The sequence below is a fragment of the Cylas formicarius genome, unplaced genomic scaffold (genome assembly GCF_029955315.1).
Source record: "Cylas formicarius isolate icCylForm1 unplaced genomic scaffold, icCylForm1.1 PGA_scaffold_10__41_contigs__length_53128322, whole genome shotgun sequence".
NCBI classification, from domain to species: Eukaryota; Metazoa; Arthropoda; class Insecta; order Coleoptera; family Brentidae; genus Cylas; species Cylas formicarius.
The window spans coordinates 40069733-40092403 of NW_026844214.1; the positions used below are offsets into that span (position 1 = coordinate 40069733).

Here is a 22671-nt window from a genome sequence, read left to right on the forward strand (position 1 = left end):
ATTATTTATTAAGTAAAAAAATTCAAAATTGAAAGGGCCTTAATCTACTATTTACAACATGACTAGTTAATATTTACACATCCTAAAAAAATATTGGAATACTTTGAGAAATTACATTGCATAAAGTTGGTAGCAACAGTTGTTGATAAACATATTCATCAAAGCTTAAAATGCGGTAATTTCAAAAGAAATTACAGAAGTCTTTGCGGGGTTTTTATAAATGGCTATCACAGGTTGTTTCACTCACATTCTCTTCCTTGGACTTGACTTGTTGGTTTTCCTTAGGCGGGAAGAAAAGCAAAGAAAATATATTTCTAAATGGAGCTTCTACCGCCAAATATAAAACAAAGGCGGTTGAAAAAGCCAGTACAGCATCGGATAATCCATAACTAATCTAAAATAAAATGTCACATCTAATATTCATTCCACCTTATTAATAAATTAATAAAATAATTCTAAATGAATATTTCTTTAAAAAAAAAAAAAAAATGCGCGTTCGCGGTCATTTCAAATCTTGTTTCCAACCAATAAAACCTAGGGGAGTACTCCAACGACTATGGTGGCCGACAGTTCGTCAATTCAGTTTCAGTTTGTTGTTTAAAAAAAAAGTTATGTGAGTTGAGATCGCTAATTAGAAAAAAAATTTAACAAAGCAACAAGTTAGTTTGTGAAATCCAAGGGATTAACCTGATTTTGACCTTTCTGTCGGCGGTCACTATATTTTCAAATAGGTATCTAATTATGCGTCTAGATAATAAACATAATACATTTGCCCTTCCATTTATGTCATTCTATACCGCGTGTCCCATTTTTGATGGTTTTACGGCGGATCTCCTTTATTAATAAAAGCGTGCTGTTGCCAAAGCCATCTTGGATTTTTAAGTGATTTTGGAAATTTTGCATTAATGGACACCATTCGTAGATCGGTTATGCGTAATCTTATCGGAAAGGCCAAAGTTGGTCTGGTTAGAGGTTTTTAACTAGGACCCAGTGGCGTAGTTAATTTTCTTTTAATAATTTTATCAGACTTCTTATTAGCATTTTCAAAATAAATAACACATTAGAGTTATTTTATATGTATAACTAGCCCATGGAAATTATAGATTTTTGTTATATAAATTACATAAAGAAACTTGTGGGTGTGCGATATTAAATGCGCATTAATAAATTTCTCATAATTGTCATATTTTGGGTTAACATGAACCAATGCGAAGGAAAGAGGATGCAGAAATTGAAAAAATATGTACAGAACGTCATGACCGACAATTATATCTATACTTTGAGACGGATATATTTTTCCTTACTCTTAAATAACATTAAAGTTATAAATATATGCTTTGTATTTGAAATACAACTTGTGTGTTACCAACAAGCCTAATTAAATTATGAATGACATACAGACGTTCGATTACAAAAAAGAAACAACTTTAGTTTCAAAAGAAAACTGACTACAATAAATTCTACGTAAAAAACCTTTTCAGAGAAGTTTTCACCTTTTCGATGAGTGGGGTCACAAAAGGCGCAGCACGATATTAATAATATCTACATTTTTTTTTAATACGCTCTTAATGTCAGTGCCGATAGTTTTTAATTTTATTTCTTCCGTTGTATTTGTTCTGCTTGTTGTTTTCCAACTGATAACATTCTAACTAGATATATGATCATGTAACCTGCAAAATTCAAGAAAATACAAATGTTGCCACGAGAAGTACGGACGGTCTCATTGCACCCCGAGTGCATTTGGAAAACTAACTTGTTGCATATATTGGTTCCAAGATGTATTTAGCTTTTTGAAAATGTTTTTTTCTGTTACGGGCTTAAACCAGTATGTTATAATTATATTTGCTTTATAGAGCATATATAAACCTTTTGGTTCATTTGTATGCTCGCCAGATATTTATGAATTGTATTTATATTTTTATTGTGTTTGTATAAATACATAAATTTGGAAACAGCATAACAATGGTACGGCACTTACGATATCGAAATAAGTTGTCGTATCAGCGGCGCTTTTTTTCGCAACAGCCCTAAGCTGAAACTGAAAGTGCACCAAATAAGCCCCGTATACTAGTTTGCTGAGCGGTATCCAAGGTTTCCATGACAGAAAATTGTACACCAATTTGACGTGGCCGTAGCTGCTGACGTAGAGTATGCCGACGCTACCAACAGACCAAACAGCTCTGTGGAGAGCAGCGTATGCTGCTGATTCTAACGCGTTATATTTATAGTATGGATTGTAGAAAATTGCGCCTGTAGTTATCGAGCCTATCATCAAAATCAAGGACACAAAGAACACTAAATACGACGAAATCTGAAAAAAAAAATTCATATTCAAAAATAAAAACTAATCAAAATTTGTAATAGAGTAATTTCAAACATTGTATTGTCGATTCACCCATTGCTGCTAGTGGCTACACGGTTACCCATTTGAATTGATTTTCTTGTGTTGAAGTAGGTATTAAAAAATTGGATTTTCATGCCAATTTTTATAATTAAATTTCAATTTTTCATGACACCCTATATTTTTCCAAGTGCCAAAAGAGATGTAAGCTTACACAATAACAAACTATCAATAACAAGTTATAGTCGGTACAGTTATAAATCCCCTTATGCTTATTATTGCTTAGTGAGCATCTAGACAATAATGTTACTATTGCTTCTTATAATTCTTATGCCAGCATTTAGATTTATATAAATATGAGTATACGAACAATTGTGAGACAGTTCTTGACCATTTTGTTACAAACCACGCTCGAATAAAGTTTTAAAAAAATCAAATAAGATAGATTGTTCAACTTGCTTCCACTTATACTTCAACAGATCTTGTTCCGGCCTAAATGTCTATCTGATCAATGCAAGGCAGCCGTCACTAACGATCAGGCATTTATTAATTAAACTAGTACTCCCATACTCAGAAATGGATTCATGTATTGTTGACGTAATATTAGATCAGGGCGTTGCTCTTAATTATGATAATTTCTTAATAAACTATTGTCTGAAAACTCTGCAATAAACATTAAAACAATACAAAAAAAATCGTGAAATTAAAAAAAATATAAAATATAATTTGCCAGGAGTAAAGAGTAGAGTAAATATACAAATAAACCATATTTAGTTGGTATTTACTATGTAACATCATCATCAGAAACAATATTTTTTAACTGCTACTACGAGAAAATGATCCTTCGTCTACATTTATAAGAAGTAGTGGTACCGTTATATCAAGTGTATTCTCTTTTCCCAGTATTCTTTTATTATATTGTCTGTATGTGTTATGCAACTGATCCAGTTTTCTTTGGTAAGTGTCTGGAGAGCTGTTTTAGAAAGAGATACTATTGCAGTATCATCACCACTTATATTAATTTTATTATAAAAAAGTTTTGCACTGTGCCCACACTAATTCTATGGCATTAAGGAAGCAATCCTAAAACTTGATAATCCATTTGATCAATTACGTCGTCTGTAGCACAGGACAAGTTTATTTTGTAATTTTTTACAAATTTAAACTCACATTTTAGACCAATTTCTAGGTAATTAATCTGCTTACTGCGTTGTCAATTGAGAATTTCTCATTTTCTTGTGATGCATTTGGTAGACTTTCACTAAGTCTAGAATAATACCGCGCATTATCCATAATAATTAAATACGGCAGCAGTTTTTCAAAAATGCGACCTACTGTAATTGCTAGGTAATTGGTGCGATCTCTGTCGAATGTACCACACCGGGGCGTAATAGACAAATTTAGAACACTGGCAGGCAAATGAATCACCGATACCATCGCAAATCGTATTGACTATATAAACCACTTCCCACAAACCTTAACAAAATTATTCAAGTCTGTTTTCTGTCAATTAATTGTATTCCCATACTATTTTATTTGATTAAAGATTTTTGATTTGATTTTATGTTCTACTTTTCTTAAAAAATAGTTACGCAAAAAAATTATATATTCGGGAATCACTGAATACGGCTACGCTTTTGCGTTTCTTAACGCCCACTTAGCAATAATTGTAGTTATTGTTGGCAAATTACATAACAATGTCTTTTAAAGCCAAAACAGCTTCGGACGATTTCCTTGTGACAAGCCCTCCTTAGTTGCGAAATGATTTTTGGTTTTATCGTACAATTTAATAATAGCAATTTATTATAATTATTGTTAGTGGTAGAAGTATAACATAAATAAACTGAGGCTGGCTTGCGTAACTAACTTTTGAAATACGTCACTAATTTATTCGCATACTTATAAAAATGAGCATTGTCAACAGCGAATTGGAAGCCACATTGAAACTGTTATTTCGGATAAATACATTAGTATTATATTTGAGTCTGTTGTGCTCCGAATCGGTTGTATATTTTTTATAGTAGCTGGTAGCTAGAATGCAATAGTTTGCTTATGACTTGGTTAACAACGGTTGTTCAGATTTTGTTTAATATCCTTTTATACCATCAGCATCACGACTTTTTAAAAATTTGAGCAGCTTGGTTAACACCTTTTAAAAATAATTACTTATCCACTTTTTTTTAACATTTTCATATTGTATGCGTCTACCACGATTCTGTAGGTACTAGTCATTTTGCATATGTAAATATATATATTTTTAAATTAGTTGCAAGGTTTTTATTACTTTTTTCTTTTTGATGAAGCCTGCAGGTTTGGCCAAAAGTTTACTGCAAAAATAAAGGCTAATTTTCAAGCAAAATACCCTATTACGACTAAAAACATTGAAATTTTAAAATAGAACAACCTGAAGACAAAACATGGGGGAAGGAAACTCATGGCAAACTCTATAATTTTGTATAACTGTAAATAAGTGTCGTAGAAAGGATTTACCAGAATCAAAAAATTAGACTTTTCCAAAATATTTAGTAGTCTACCTCTGAGAGCCTGATAATTTAATTTTGGTAGCTTTGCGACACCCATACCCATCGGAAAAGTGGTCATGCTGTATAACTGATGGTTAAGAAGAATTAACATGAACAAGAACGCAATAAACTTCATATCAAAATCATTTTTTGGAAATAATGACCATCAGCAAACTAACCCCTTAGATCAATAAAATAACATTTTACTTTAGAAACGTGATATCCCAATCACACGAAAATTGATGTAATCGTCGACACACATTCTTAATAAGAACAAAGGAGAAAGCGATTGCTCGTTATTTAACTCACTGTCATGAGAAGAAATATTCATTTACAACACTTTTTTATTATTTAGAAAGAGGCTTCCAACAATTTTTGGAATCCTACAAATCATTTGCTTATCAGTGCGAGACATTAAAAACGCAGCAATTTATTAATTTAGTGCACTCGATTCCAAACGATTGTGCAAGACACTACGCAATTTACAACGCAAGTATAAATAATGTCGACGGTTTTGATTTTTTTCTTTTAAATTTTTTGTGTGCTCTTTCACGTTTTCTTTTTGTCTTCCAGCATTGTACACTATTCTCACACTTCATTATTGAGCGTAAGAAAGATTCGAAGATTCGTCACACAAAATGAAATGATTATTACAAACAATAGGATCTCGTTAGTTGTGCTTACCAGACTCAAGTTAGATTTCTGTTGCCTCATTCTGTAAAACAAATATCCCGCGATCATGCCAATGCAATATGGCGCGGCTCGCACATGGGACTTAATATACGTGAACAGAAAGTCCGTGTGCGTTTTTGGAGATCTTATGAAGTCCAAATAGAAGAACAGTACTGCTGGCCGACTGTGTAGGAATATGATAATGAATGGTACCAAAACCGAGAGGAATGTGCAAACTCCCAATAGTATCAGTCCGACTTTCTTGTTCTTATGGATCGCCAAGCAGAGCGGCAGAGCTAGGATGAAGTAGTGGAAGTCGCATGGCAAATACCAAGTGTGGACCATACACTACAGAGAAATATATTATTTTAAGAAAGTACAAAGTTTGGTTTATCTACTGATAGAATTTAAAAATGATAGCTTACCATTTTTTCCGGTTTAACGTAATTGCTGATGTAAAGCAAATTGATCCACCAATTTTCTCTGCAGTCCTGAACTTCGGGCGTGACTATCGTTTTCCACATAGCTCCGGATCCAGTAAAATTAAATATTGTGGCACAAAAGAAAATAACGTATGCGTACAAGGGTGTTAGCCTAAAATTTGCATTTTAATATGATCGGATACGTACATCGACATTTTTAATATAGGGTCCAGATATATACAGCGTGAACCAAAACATGAGGGTAGGATATTTGATTCTTGATTGGATGATCGAAACTGAAAAATAGCCCGAAGCAGAAGATGGGCAAGTTATATTTTATTTATGTTTTATTATTAGTTGTCATTGAAATTGAATCAGCCAGACCAGGTTTGAGCGGTATTTTCAATTCGTTTGTAGCTATTAAAATTATATCAATGGCGTTACTCGTTTTCCTGTGGAGCATAAATATCATACCTGATATAACGCATTATTATTAAGATGCCAGGATTAATAAACTTCTTTTCAAACTGTACCAGCAGACAATAGGAGACTAATATACCACTCAAGATGAAGAAAGAGTCCACGAACAAATCTCCGTGGAAAAATAGGGTTCCAAACGTCGATCTATATTGCTGAAAAACATTAAGAAATAAAGAAATAAATCAATACGAAATAGACGTATCCAATAATGGGCAAAACAACAAGAGACTAACCAAAACAGACTAACCATAACAGAGAGAATTAAGCACCTGAATATTTAGTTGTCGAGAAATATATGTGAGCATCTGTTATGACTTTTTTAACAGCTTTGATTTTCAAATGTAAGCACAATTTTATTTTATTTTTTCTAAAAATGATTTATTCAAACAGAGCAGATTCAAAAATTTTGTGTAAGTTTTTATAAACCGAAATTTTTAAAAACTTAGAGCTGAGAAGTAATTATTGTTTGGTAATCTATGAAACTATAGTATACTATAAGTATAGAATCACCAATTTCTCTTTTAACCAGTTGTCACATTTTTTACTTTTAAGCTAAAAACTTACTTTTTTACAACTACTGCTATTGATAATGTTTCATAGGCTTATTAAATTTTGACTGGTTAAGTACTGCTCCTGACATCCCATATTCGAATATAAGATAACATACACGATATTTTATCAATTATTTTAAAATTGCAATTACATCCGATTATTCCGGAAGTTCAAAATGGTAAAAACAAAGTCTAAAGCTATTAATAATAAATCGCCTATTATCCCTAAGATCTAAATTTAATCTCTTTCTATCTTCCCCCCACCCCCCTCACACTCCAACCCACTCACCCAATCTCTTGCTCTCACTCTCAGTCTTTTGGTCACTTTGTCCTGAGCCATTATACATTCGTTTATTCATTAAGTTTCCGAAACTAAATGTTACATATGAATTTTGTCTTCAGCGTCAATTTGTTTCATCAATCAAGTTTTGTTAAAACTTTTTTCAATGGTTACATTAAAATGCAGTCAGTATTTTTTATGTCTAACCCCTGTTTTCTAGAGGCACTCATTATCATACAAATCAACAAATTCTGTGAGAAACCATATTGACAATAATTGAATAATTAACAGCAACTAACCACGAAAATAATTAAATCATTATACCATACACGCACACACACACACCCGCACACACATACTTCTATTTGCATGATTTGATTTAAACACTTTCAAGGAAAATGTATTGTTCAGTGATTTTAATACGACTTACAAATTCAACCGTATTGAAGTTTAGTATTCCACTGCTGAGGAATGTTCCGAATCTGTGGTCAATGATGATCATCAAAATGCAGAAAACTCTCATTCCGTATAAAATTTGCAAAGCGGAGTTGGAGTCTTCGTTCCTCGTTAACTTGGCAAAGTTGTTTTTAAGTGAGAAGGACAGTGCCAGCTTTTGCAATGGAGAGCCTATTTCAAAGCAAAACAAGATTTACAAGTATTTATTGCTAATATATAATAAACGGAGATTTGATTGAAGCTTCCTTCACATTTTAAAATTGAGCTAGTTCATTTAAGTATTACTTACTTCTTGACAGTTTTTCTTCGTGTTGCAAAATAACATCAAATATCGTGGAGGCGACGACTAAAGCTGCAATAATTACGGATACCAGGCTAAAAAATTTTTAATTTCGTTTTCAAACATTTTCAGGGACACATTTTTTAAATTTATGTTAAAATATTTCATTTCATTAAAACTTGAGTGATGCGAATTTTTCGAATAGCATATTGCAATTGTTTTTGTATTTTTTTCGTTTAGGATGTTTCAAAAACAAAAGGTCGAAATGAATAAAATAAGAATTACCAGAAGGAAATGTCTATATGATCTAGATACTGTATTTCGTCTTTTGTTTGACAACTCTTTTCGTCTATGTGCGAAACGTAAGTTACATTCCTTTCTTTAAATGGAGATTTAACTTCATCCAAATATTTATTTAAATGATCACGAAGATCACTCGCAGAACACGTTGCGGGGATGCACCACCCGACGAGCACAGAATTTTCTGGTTGCTGGGACGGATCTTTGTGATCCTAAAACAAAAACACCAATCAATTTCTGGGTTATTTGAAATTATTGTATATTATATTTGTAGAGTTATTTTTGAAACATAGATGAAAAAGTAAGCAGTAACGATAACTTGTATCTTTAAAATCCTCCTAAAAAGGTTATCGAGCAAATCGAGGAGATATGCGAAAAGTATAATAAACTAATACTAATAATAAACTTAATATTGAGAACTTAATATAAAATTTCATTATCCCACTCACATGCAAACATATATTGGATTAAAAAAAAATTATATCATTAGAATATACAGTGCGTCCCACTTAAAAACTGTACACCCTTGTAAAATCTTTGTTTATTGTTCGATTTTCTTTTTTTTTGTTGGATAGGTCTCTGAAAAATGCACTAAAACCTTGTTATGCTTATTGCTTCAATTTAAAGTCATAGCCAACTAAGACTATTCAACAAAAGAGAGAGAAGAGATAGTAGTATCAGGGATTTAAAAAAAATAATTGCCAACGAATTCTTATTCAGGAGTACTTAGAACGCAACTAAACCAATTTTTATAATGTTTCAATAAAGGTTGTTTAAAATATCGTTTACGCCCTACTTAAGGTTGTACATCGCTATAAAATCTTTGATTACGGTTTGATTTTGATAATTTTTTTTGTTGGACAGATCTCTGAAAAATGCACAAAAACCTTATGTTTCTTATTACATCAACCTGAAGTCATGACTAACTGGGACTAATTTTTGATATCAAATATCGAGAAGGGCTATTAGGGATTTCTTTAAGAATAAAATGTCAAGGAATTTATATTCAGAACTACATAAGACCTAACTATACTAATTTCCTTGAAGTTTGAATACAGAGTGCTCTAAATATCAAGGGCGTCTCGCTTAAGCATTACTCCTGTAGAATGTTTTATGGCTCAATTTTGACAATTCTTTTTTGGTTGGATAGATTTCACTGAAAGACACTAACGATTCTCTTAAAAATAAATACTATTAGCGAGGATTAGATATGAAATAAACAGACTTGACAACGTTGCATTTTGTTAATTAAAAAGGATATTGAATTCTCATCTAATAATGTAAATAACAGATATATCAAATTTTTTGTTTGCCACGGGGAAGCGAATATCCGACTGTCAAATTTACTAGCTAATTTTTGTTTTAGTTTTGTTTACATTATACTTTTCGAATACTAAAATTTATTAATGCTGTTGTTTTAAGATGATACTAAAAAATAACTGACCCTTAAAAAATCTTTTTTATCATTATTTTTTAAATTTGTATAATTAAAATTTGTAATATTTTAAAACCGAACAAAAAACAAAACAATCGTTATTTACAAGGTTTACAAATATGTATTTTTTTAAAACATTAAAAGCTTTGGTCATTGATCTAATTACTTTTAGGGAGTCCTGAATATGAATCTGTTGTCATTCTTCAATTTGAAAAAATCTCTAAAAGTACTTCTCGATTTTCCGCTTCAAAAAACTGTGTCAAATAGCCAGGATTTTAGAAAAAACTGTTTCATTTCTATTTAGTAAGATCTACCCAGCAAGAAAGAATTATCAAAATCAAAAAAATAAACAAACATTCTACATGAGTACATGAGATGTAAAAAGAAACATAAGGTTTTAGTGCGTTTTTGAGAGATCTATTAACAACAAAAAAGTTATCAAAATCAAACCGTAATCCGTAAGATTTTACAAGGATATACAGTCTTAAGCGAGGCATATTTCAAATAGGAATTCGTTGAAAAATTTATTTTTTGTAAATCCCTAATAGTACTTCTCTCTTCTCTCCCTTTTGTTAAATAGTCCTAGTTGGCCATGACTTTAAGTTGAAGCAATAAGCAAAACAAGGTTTTAGTGCATTTTTCACAGATCTATCCAACAAAAAAAAATAAAAATCGATCCATAAACAAAGAGTTCCCAAGAGTGTACAGTTTTTAAGTGACACACGCTGTATAATGGCCAACAACCTAAAAAAACTAACCTAAAATTCGTGACGCAGTAATCCAAAATAATCAAATTACCTCAGCGTCGCGATTCAAGCACACATAATATCATTTGACTTTTATCAAATTTTGACATGGGCTCTTACCAATAAGACTTCTTTTCTGATAAAAAAAATCGCAATTTTACTGTAACTAAATTACTAATGTAATGTATCGTACTTACTTTATGATAATCCGTGTATAAAAAAGCTTTTAGGTTATAAAGAACATTAATTATTCAATAGAGCATTTAATTTTAACTTGTTTTTTAAATATTTCTTTTTTATTGAAGTATATTTCGTAAAGGTATGTGACTATGTATTGCCACAGTGTGTCAACGCGATCTTCAATTTTATAAATGGGCGGGTGCGTAGCTTTCAGATGAGAGCTTTCAATGATTGAATTAAATAAAAATTAAAAATGTACAATTTCATTCTTAATTCTACGACACTCAAAATTGCAGACTTTGTTGTCATGATTTAAATTAAGACAAAGGGAGAGTCAGCAGTCAGTGTTACTTGAAATGTGGTTTAATATAAACCGTGCTAGTTTTGTAGTAATAATTGATCAAAGCAATTTCAAGAGCCTTAAAGAGTCCTTAAACTAGTTGTTGGAGAAGCCATGCGATTTAATTTGCAAAAGCCCGGAAAGTAAATATCCAATTAGCAGGGTGATTGTCCTTTGTCATTTAAATTCCGCGGTAGTTGATCTAAGCCGCGTGCAGTACGTGACAGTTGCTTGCGTGGCGGGTGGGCGTAGTCTATAACATTTTTCGGAGTAAATACTTGGCGTAACAGTCACGTAAATCTTAAATCTATGCAATAACAGAATCATGGAAGTTTACAAAAAGATGACATTATGTGGCGAATACATTTCTAAAGATTAATCGAAATAATAACTGATATATAGGATCCAAGCTTATTGCAGCTTAGTGCTTATAAAATTTAAAAAGTTTACATCAACAACGTACCTTTAAAATATCTATATTTTATATTTATCGTCGAAAACGCTGTAATGAGTAAACTGAAATATCTGGAAACTATATATAATCATCCCCTTTTCGATATATTTAAGTTTTCTATATGAATTATCAAAACAAAAATTGATCAAGTAAGTATGTGAAAATTAAAGACATATGCTGACAAAAACGATTTTTTTTTAATTTTAATAGACTTAATTAACCTAATTGTATAACTCACTTTGTATCACAATCGTATTGCTGCAATAAACTTATGGCAGAGGTATCTCATTCACCTAAGTACTGGTAGAATTTGATAAGTGATTAATTTAACCTATTTGTTTCGTTATTTCTTTTTTTTAAGAGAGCGCAAGGACCGGTCTCTATTATTTCACCGTAAAGTAGGTAAGTTTGCCAAATTCGCAGATATAATGTAATCCCAGTTTCGCTAAGTTTGTTACACTTATTTGTGTTCGTTAATAAAAATTTGCAAATTGTTACGCTCAGTTGCAAGTGATTAGGTAGGCGAATTGCGAAAAATCGCATTTTGAAGGAGATATATGAAATACTAATGTATATCTACAATGCATGTAGGTATAATAAAATTGGGGGATGTCCATAACCGTAATAAAAAATTGCCTCATTACAAAATCCTGTAGGTAGATGATGTGAACCGAAACGAAAGTATTTTCAACTAGATGGAACACTTGAGAAATTACAGAATTATAGACTAATTTTGAAATCTGAGAATGCAATGTTATATGGAGAAATTTTGTTAGTTACTTCAGTCAGTTATTCAGTCGTAAAGAATTGTGGATATCGGAGTTTATTGATCAAACTAACCAAAACTTACATAAATTTTTCTCAGGACGATTTCGTTGGGATTGTACCATAACGATTTGCTATCTCTTGGAGGGTCAGGCGGTGGAACATCAGCTGATATCGCCGTCAGACAATATTGAGTCGCAAATGGCGCTTTCGCGCTTAAACATTCCTCGAAATGGCCGAATTGGAATATGCTTCCCCGTAGAATTCCGGTGACGGATTTTGCCGTTGAATCGTGCACTGCAATAAAGAAATGTTTAGGCGAGTTGTCTTATATAATAAATACGCCGTTTCGAAAAATTGTTTAAACACATTAAATTTTCTTCCCCTTCAACAATTAACTGATTAGAGTCGTTTAATTCGTATTTATCCTTATCAACTTGGACAACTTGACCGCCGCCTTTTTCTTACAAAAAAAACAACCATTTCTCATGGTCAATATTTTTTTCCAATTATTTTCAATTTCATTGGATGTTATATTAATTTTCTACTAAATTCTACTTCTATTGGACTAATTTCCATTAAAATTCTACATAAATATGGTATATTATGCATCAACTGCGGTAAACGGCATTTGACTCACGTGTTTATTTGACACGAGCGGAGCGGGTTTTTAATAAACGAGTGAGTTGAAAAGTTTACCGAACGTGTTGTATAGTATACTTTTTCTACGACCGTTAGTTTTTGGTTATATTTTCGCAAAACGACACGAATACATTCACTGACATGAATTGACAAACGTCAAAATTCAAAGCGTGGGAAATATCTTCTAAAACATCCGGTTGCTGCCAAATTCGTGCGGTAAAATCCCAGAAATGTCCGAAGTGGCTCAGATTCATGGGAAACGAAACTGACATGGTAAAGTGACCCTTCCCGCACGCTAGATCGGAGGGTAATTAGATACTTGACAGAAGGGAGTAGAAAAACTTTTTAACTCACTCTTTTATTAAAAACTCGCTCCGCTCGTGGCAAATAAACTCGTGAGTCAAATACCGTTTACCGCACTATTTTACGGACGGAAGTAGAAAAGGAAAATTATATTAAACATGCAAGTTATAATTAGAATCTACAAATCAGTTAATTATAAATCATCTTTCATGAGGTACATGTGAATAGTAGAGCTTAGTTTTTTAAAAATATTGCAAATTCCCCAACTATATCAGGACTGATATAATTTAATACAACTGTTTTCTCGTTAAATTGACTGAATTTAATTTTTCAGATTTTAAAGAAAACATTTTTTCCGTCTTGAGATATGAACCAAAACAAAAGAGACTGCGACTTGTTTTGGTGTCGTAATTATGTCCAAAACTGTTTCGGTGATATTTGAGAAGTAATATTTCCGTGAATGTACATAGCTAGTGGTTATCCTTAAAATATTTTGCATAAAATGTCGATATTACAAATCCTTTACCAGCGATGTCCGCATTACTTTGTCTCCTTGCTACATTTTTATCGTATGATGTTGCGCATTTTTTTTATATTACGTTAATATGGACACGCTCAGCGCACTCTGCAGAAAGGCGACGTTTTATCTGTGAATATGATTAAATATAAATAAAATTATATATTGTTGACTACACCAATAACGGCAAGTGGGGAGAGAAGCTAAAGTAATTAATAATATTTTATGTTCTACAATCATAGAAGATGGTCTTGAGTGATTATTATGTTATTATTATTATTATGTGATTATTATAATAATAATTATAACTAAACCATTTGATTTTTATTTTATGTATTTGTGAGTAAACGGTTAAAGGGCGGCAAAATGTCTTTTTGCCCAGCCTTAACGCTAGAGCGGACGCTGGCATGTTGTGATGTCCACGGCAAATGTCAGTATGCATGCTAGCAGATTGAAGCAATATTTTCAATTTCAATTGATACTGATTTTTCAAATGTATTGTGTATTCGGTATATCATGGGGCTGAGTGGAATTACTTTCATCTGCTTTTTCTCTATCTTGAGTTTTTTTTTATAAAAGTCACAATATAAAACCAGATACCGAAAATGTTAGTTGTTTTGCCAAATTCCTAAATCTAACCAAGATAACGTGTAATTTCAAACAATCGGTGCAACTCAAGAACGATTCAAAACTTTTGGATTCGGGATTTGTTAAAATAAATTAGTAGAAGTAGTTTCGCAAGATCGTGTAATTAATTAACTAAAGATTTCGACATTTCTTCAGGAGAGTTACGTAGCGAAAATTTATAGAACGAAAGTAAAAGGATATCTGCTACGTACTGCGAAGTTTATATTCGTGTTCTAACATCGAATTCATTTCAGCCCCCCCTATAGAGTTACTTGCATTATTTACCGTCGAGTGGCTAGCGACGGTTAAGTAATGTCGTAGGTTACCTCATTCAAGTTCACTGTTAATGACATACATACTGCGGATAACTTCTTTATCTGTTCAATTTACCAACGCGTATTAGCACATTGAACAAAAATTACGACCTTTTATAAAACGCCTTTAATTGTAAATTATAATGTGCCTAATGGAAATAAATAGATAAGTAGTCTGTGGAAAAGGATTCAATACGTATACAAGAAGATATAGCGCACATTCTCATTACTTTCTCGCAAATAAAATAACCAGTTATTCGTAAGCATTTGTATGGAGGGCCATACTTTGAATTTTTTTCTGATAAAACAATTGATCGTCATTCCGAACCAGCGGTCTGGATTTAGATGATATAGTTCGTGCAGATGGCAACGGTAAAGCAAATTGTGATTTTGCTTAATTATTGTGCACTTGAGATACTCGCAATGAATAGCTTCAATTTTGTAATATATCCTTCTTGATAATTCAAGGAATTTTTTTAAGTTGCCATTCTGCGGGGAATCCCCAGTATTTGGGACCTTTACCATCTACATGGTGATTATCATCAATTTGCACATTCAACTTTCCTATTCTTTCAGTCAGGAATATGCAGTTATCACAAATAAATTAATAAATAATCATTTATTTTTTACTTCGGTCAATCACGTAATTAAAATACTGCAAAAACTGTTTTATGCTCTACCGGAAATGATGAAGATATGTACATTGTCTGACTTCAAGCTACAGCTGCGACTACAATATATTCGGCTGGAATCATGGGAGTGATAAATGGTAATAGATTAAATTTTGTCCTACGCTAATCTTATTCCTTTCCTCCATGGTGAAATAAGAGTTTAGACTGTAGAGTTTAGACTTTTAGTCCTTTTCTTTGGCAGCGATGGTTCAAAATATATCATTACGTAAATATTGAACATTCAGTTAGGGAGTGTATTATTTCACCAACCCGAGTAAGCCAAACCCGTTGAAAATGACGCAAGACAACAAAATTAGTGATCACGCCGGGTATGAGTTAAAATTTTCGTTATGTCACATCCTTGGTAAAACTCATTACATTAAGATCATTTTCAGAACGCTCCCTACCGGTATTATCGGACACAGTTGAAACATACGCCAAGAAAGTAGGTTTAACGATTACGAAATGAATTCTCCCGAGCATCGAGATGAGAGTAAGCTCCGATAAATATTATCAAGGTCGACGAAATGCGTTATATAATTACAGGTGAAGAGTAAGTAGCCTGTTTACTCTCACCGCCTAACCTCGTTTTCTACAGCACATCGGCAGAACTTTGATCTTTGATCTGTGTAACAATGCCACTAAAGATAACCGATAGTACTTTGTATCACTTGATATAAATGAGAATGCAACGGCGCGATAGGAAAATGTGGCAAATTTTATAATAGAAAAGGATAGCTGGTAAAGGGATTTTTGTCTTTCTCTTGGTCATTTATGGAGTATCCTTGTTAATTACTTCATTTACCTATAATTCTTTCTCAAATCATTTAGATATTAATGAAAACCTCTGAAAAAAAGCGCATATTAATACTAAGCAGTATATATTTGTTTAGCAGTATTATTTCAGGAAGACTTAAAATAGAAACGTGGTTACCTAAACACGTATATGTATTTAACCATTATTTTTTATTTCTTGAAAAGAGACAATTTTTAAATTTTTAGTAACAATTAAATGAATGGGTAAAAAATACTAAGATCATTTTCAGGTCATATTTTTACGAAAAATCAGATATCAGTACTTTTTTGTAGGCAAATCCATGTACTATATGATGAACACTCAATATGGACAAAAATCCGGGCATTCTTTTTGCACTGGTTTTCCCCGTTTCTGCAAGCTCGCTCGTAGAAAAAGTTTTTATATTACTTAAGGCAAAAAATCGATAAAACAATCGTTATAGTGACCATACCTGGTTAAGCCCGCTATTTTTAATAATTTGACTCATTTATTATATCAATTTCTACGTGATTTGTAACACTCATGTCATTAGGATCAGTTAATTAATATATTTTGAGGTGCAAGATATAAGTTTCTGATTTTTCCCTGTATTGTTAAAATGATGAGACCAAATTAACACATAGAAATGCTTCATTTATTTGAAAACACATTAAATATTTATTTTATTTTTATTTATATTTATTTAGGTCTTTACTTACAAAAAAAAAAGTAAATTTCAAAATTGTTATTAACTAACGCCAGAATGAATGAATTTGTAGCCATGCCTTTTTTGTCACTTTTTTACACAGTTGTAAATTCATAATTTTTGTACCTCCTCCTCACCTCTTGCAACTGTTTTGAGGAAGAATCTTTGGAAATAAGACGTGGAAGTTTATTTAGGAGAGTAACAATATAAAAAAGTAACTTATGTCGTCAATATACTGAGTCTAAGGTGCATACATTTTAAAGCAGTCTCCCTAGATTAGATTTTTTACTTGGATAATTTGGACTTATTCAAAAAATCCATAAGTGTTTTTAAAGGTTAGCAAAATTGTTTTTTTTTCAAAATCTTTCAAATCTTTTTTCAATTATCATGATACCTTTTCGATATTTTCGAAATTTCTTTGCATGCCTGTGGGTATTCTACATAGACAAAATCCTTAGTTCAAACAAGGATAAACGATTTAAAAAACAGTAGCAATCGATTTATTCTAAAAAAAAATTGAGATATAATACCCTTATCACAAGCCTTTTTGACGAGTTAGAACTTAATATTCTTCGGCAGTTGTTTGCCGTAAAGTAACCTGAGAGTATGTCCCATATTCTCGATAATTTGTTGAAGACTGTGATTTACATATTTGAATGTTTTTTTGATAAAGACACGGTGTTGTCGAAACAATTGTCATGTCATAATATATAATATCGTGAAAATCTGAACTTTTAGTTCTTATTTATTTTGATAAATGGATTTTCATCAAGTAAAAACCACCTCAGTTCAATATTTTAATGTGTTTGTTATTAAATATTCCAGTTTAAAAAGAAGTAGTAAAGATTTTTCAAAGAAATTTCCACAGGCTACTGTAATACTTTTTATAAAACTTCTAGATTCCTCCTGCGTCGGTTTTTGTTGAGTCGAAATTGCTGACGTTTCGCCAATCATCCTGTTGACTTCTTCAGAGCTTGACTGAAACTGTTTCGGTCAAGCTCTGAAGAAGGATGATTGGCAAAACGTCAGCAATTTCGTAAAAAGCAGTAAATATATAAAAAATCTTAAATCAGAATTTCATACGTTTCATTTTGGTCAGTCGCGGGCAGCCACGGGAAACCGACGAGAGAAAAGTAATTGTTTAAGGAGATCGGCAATTAAATCCGTTAAATAAGTACAAACGATCAATTTCGGATAGACTAAAGCGTTTCATCAAGCTGTCAGCTTCCTTATTATTAGATAAGAGCTACAAATATTGCGCAATTCGGTATTTGCCAACAACTATTGCATGCATATTTCTGCTGCGACCTAAAATTGATTTTTAACTGACACACTAAGAGCTATCGATACGATAATACGTAATAGCAAAATTATTGTTAACCAGCTACTACGGCGAACGATTATTTACTGCGCGTACATTTACATTTTGCTGAAAGCACTTTGTACTGATAAATTTTGATTATCTACTCCCTACTCTAAAATTCCCAATTACGCATTGATTAGGAGCGCGCAAATTATCACCTTAAAACGTCAGCTTCATTAAAAACTGTCGCGAGTCACTTCCGGTACTTTAGTCACGGGTTGGGAGCGATCATATAGATATTTAAAACACTGATGGTATTTTAACTCACTCAATGAATATACTAGTGCTGTTTCTCAAGACTTTAACCAAAACTAATGGTCATATAAGAAGTATAGTATACTAAACGCCTTTGAAAACCAATTTCATATTTTAGAATCTAGCAAAATAATTCAGTGAGAAGAAAGAGCTCGTGGACCCTAAGAAAACATCTCCCTGTACATTCGTACCACCAATATGCGTATTCGTTGATGTATACAATAAAACGTAATTTTAATCTAAACTACCATACTCTGGACATCGGCCATAAAGCATTTGCGGACAAATGTTGATACGGAAATTTGTATACCAAATTTTGAAATACTTTCGAAGTAAATATTTCTAATAAAGAAATACAAAGTAAAAATGTTGGAAACTAAACTACTTCCTAAAATATTAAAATAGCTGCAGAATAATTACTATGGTTTCCTAAGTAATTGTTTATTCAGCAATGATGGGCAATTATTATTCAGCGATGAAATAAATTGCTATTCGATTCAGATTCCTCAGTCGTTGCTATTCAAGAAGTTCAAAAACCTTCTTTTAGCGAAAACGTAAGGGACTAAAATGCAATCTGCAAGGATTTCAAAACAACCTCTTTCAAGAGGTATGCTAAATTTGTACTTAAATTTTGAAATTCGCTATATAATGAATCATAATAATAATAATTTAATTGCTTTGGTGGTTAGGCACGATATTACCACATCCAATCAATTTCTGCGGCGATAGTAAACGTGCGTGATCCCATGCTTATATTACAACCGTTTGTGAAATCTCATTCTAGTTACAAGATGACTAATAACTAATAACAAATAACCATCTGAAATAAACAAAATGGGTTCTTCGATATTTACTATCGGAGTTAATGAGTTACTTCTTAAATGTAAAAAATATATTGGGGTTCGTTATTCCCTATTCAATTAAGTGCGCCATGACAGATTTTTTCCTCAAATAGACCGCAAAATCATTACATTTTTTATATAATGATACCACTAGCTCCTTGGGGAAGAATAATGAAGTCAATACGACGCGCGGAAACCAATTGAAAACCAGATTTACATTGAAATGAAAGTAATTAAAGTCTATCTATAATTTTGTAAGTCCGCGTTATTTTAATGACATTAAAATAAGCTTATTAAAATGGCTGATATTATTACAACTGAATTTACCGGTATTCTATTACGCGATCTAGTATAACCACGTAACAAATATGATCTAATAATTAAAATACTTTACTGACTGACCTTTCCTATTAATTAAATGTTATTCTCTCACGTTGGCGACATACATTACACAACAATTTCTTCCCAAAATTTTGCTTAATAATATAAACATTTGCGACATTATAAGACAAACATTGTTGCAGCATATTTCAAATGTATGAGGTGTTGTAACTATAATAATTCCTTGTATTGCGTACATAAATTTAATAAATTCATACACTTAGCAATTCATATATTTTTCGGTTTTAAATAAACACTAGCAAATGCCGTACTTACTCTCGTAAGCCCATAAACTCATGTTCCTCAAATTTTCTAAGTACATCCGGGTCTGATCCCTACACAAATTATTTTTCCCATCAATGACACCCAACGGTAAATCCGGAAAAATGTCGGCATTATTTTGCAAATCGTTACCCGCCAAAACCGCAACTACACAACCAAACGTCAGGAGTACCGAAAACATTGCGGACACCATACTTCCCGCGAGTAAAAGCGCTCGCAAGGTACCCACAGTACCACCACAGTGTCTGAAAGCGTATGAAGAAATGCTGATTGGATGCTTTTTGGGGGTATATGTAGCCAATCGAGAACAGTCCTGCGACCTTCTAGCAAAAACTACATATGACACCACACGCGTAAAAAAATGCGGTTTCAAGATCCTCTTGAACTTTCTTCGGCGATTTAAGAATCGCCAACCCAAATCGATGCTTCCGTATATTTATGAAAACGAATTGACATGAAGCTGATCAAATTTCAGCAATTACAGAAAGTACAAAAAACAATTTTCCTCCTGCATCCAAAATAAAAGCATTCTTATTTCAAACAAAGTAACTAGTTTTATTTTTAATTGCTAATTATTATAAGCTAGCACTGTTTTTTTTTTCACTTCTTCAAACAGTAACATACCTAATGCATAAATATTTAACCATTAGGCGTAACGAAATTTTGAAAAAAAAAACAGATTATTAAATTAAAAATTAGTTCTAAATAACTAGGTATATAGACGAAATTCCATGATTCTAACGCAATAATTTAAGCCTAATATGGTGGCTTAAATGTGAAATAAAACTCACAAACTTTAGTTTAAATGTAAACTGAGTTAAATGCCTAGAGACATTTACAGTTATTTACAGAGAAAAAATAATAAAAATGTTTATAATTGTTCCTCGTGTTTGTTATATTCTTGCAAAACAAAACAAATGCATTTGTTAAGGGTGGCGTAAAATAACCGAGAGAACTGACAAATTTTACGGAAAATATCTGATTAATGCAACGAAGTGACGTTTTGAAAGGACACTTTGCGCATGCTTGGTCAGTGCATAATAGGGTATTTAAGGGTAGGGAATAGAAAAAATATTTTTTTCTACTCCCGTCTGTAAAATACCTAATTACTGGCGTGTGGGAAGCGTCACTTTACCACGTCAGTTTTATTTCTCACGGATTCCAGCCACTTCGGATATTTCCGGGATTTTACCGCACGGGTTGTGGAGCAATCGGATGATTTCGGAGATATTTCCCACGCCTTGAATTTGACGTTTGTCAACTGTGACGGCCATGTCAGTGAATATATTCGTGTTCTTTTGCGAAAATGTACCCAAAAACTAACGGTCATAGAACAAGTATAATGTGCAACACGTTCGGTATACTTTTTAAGTCACTCGTTTACTAAGGACTCGCTCCGCTCGAGTCAAATAAACTGGTGAGTCAAATGCCGTTTACCGCACTTGTTGCATAATATACTATTTTCTACTCCCGTCTGTAAAATGCCTAATTACATCGATCTAGTGTGCGGGAAGCGTCACTTTAGCACGTCAGTTTCGTTTTCCACGGATCGGAGCCACTTCGGACATTTCCGGGATTTTACCGCACGGGTTTGGAAGCAATCGGACGTTTTCGGAGATATTTCCCACGCCTTGAATTTTGATGTTTGTCAATTCTGACGGTCATGTCAGTGAATATGTCCGTGTTGTTTTGCGAAAATGTACCCAAAAACTAACGGTCGTAGAAAAAGTATAGTATGCAACACGTTCGGTAAACTTTTTAAGTCACTCGTTTATTAAATACTCGCTCTGCTTGTGTCAAATAAACTCTTGTGTCAAATGCCGTTTACCGCACTTGTTGCATAATATACTATTTCTATTGTTCTTCGGATACCATTCCAAGTAGTTTGCAATAGCAGACAAACATCACTGCCAACAAACATGTTGCGTCATTTACCATCTGCTGAAATGCTGGTATTTCAACAATTTTGATATGAGCATGGAAAAATCTAGAATATTTATAAATCCCACGAAGCATCAATACTTAAACCCAATCGTCCTTTACCTAAATAAATACAATATAATTGTTCATATATGCTAATAAATAAGAATTAGCAATTAATGCCGCGAGATTAACACGCTGGGAAAATTATTATTAGTCAAATAGTCCTCGATATAAGTTAAAGATTACGGAAAATGTTTAATAGTCTGTCTTAATCTATAGTTCATTGATGTGTTCGACCAGATAGTTATATAAATAATATATGATATAGTTGTAAAAACGAAATTTTGTTATCATCGATATCGACCTCATTTCATCGAAATATTCAATGGCGCACCCATATGCAGGATTGCAGCATTGAATAAAATATTTGGAAACGATAATCTCTTTCCATTAAGTGGAGGAGTACGGTAGAAATTGATGCGCCTCGGGCGGCTATGTTATCTTCGTAAAGATAGGAATAATCTTCACCGCATGGCTCTTACATTCACCCACTAACCTGCACTTTGCAGCATGTTCTTTCTAAACAGCGATCTCCACCCACTTTACTCCTTTTCCCTTTGCTTGTAAAGCGGTTGTTCAAAAATGCTACACATAAACTGAAACTGGATGTTGGTTGTTAAACGCCTCTACCTGTTATTGGTTGAAAACAAGGTTTCAAACGCATATCGGATATTATCAGCATATATGGGTGTAGCCGATTCTCACGTAAGAAGATACTAGTGCAGTAACTGACGGACACAGATTCACACCAAGTACAACTGCACTAATGAAGAAAACTGAAGTAAC

General features: G+C 32.6%; 1 protein-coding gene across 2 annotated transcripts; it reads right to left on the reverse strand.

Moving 5' to 3' along the window:
* Positions 1-38: 38 nt before the first annotated feature.
* On the reverse strand, positions 39-22475 carry LOC132703910 (nose resistant to fluoxetine protein 6-like). 2 transcript variants are annotated; one of them, XM_060673448.1, is made up of 10 exons: positions 22382-22475; positions 12310-12521; positions 8290-8516; positions 8014-8099; positions 7699-7895; positions 6432-6589; positions 5961-6129; positions 5548-5883; positions 1979-2311; positions 39-394 (listed from the first exon to the last, which is right to left on the reverse strand). In XM_060673448.1, exons 1-10 carry the CDS (start codon positions 22395-22397, stop codon positions 215-217), a joined length of 1914 nt encoding a protein of 637 aa, XP_060529431.1. In that variant the 5' UTR covers positions 22398-22475; the 3' UTR covers positions 39-214. The 2 variants fall into 2 exon arrangements, with proteins under 2 accessions (XP_060529431.1, XP_060529423.1); XM_060673440.1 differs by lacking the exon at positions 22382-22475 and adding an exon at positions 19897-20142.
* Positions 22476-22671: the final 196 nt, after the last annotated feature.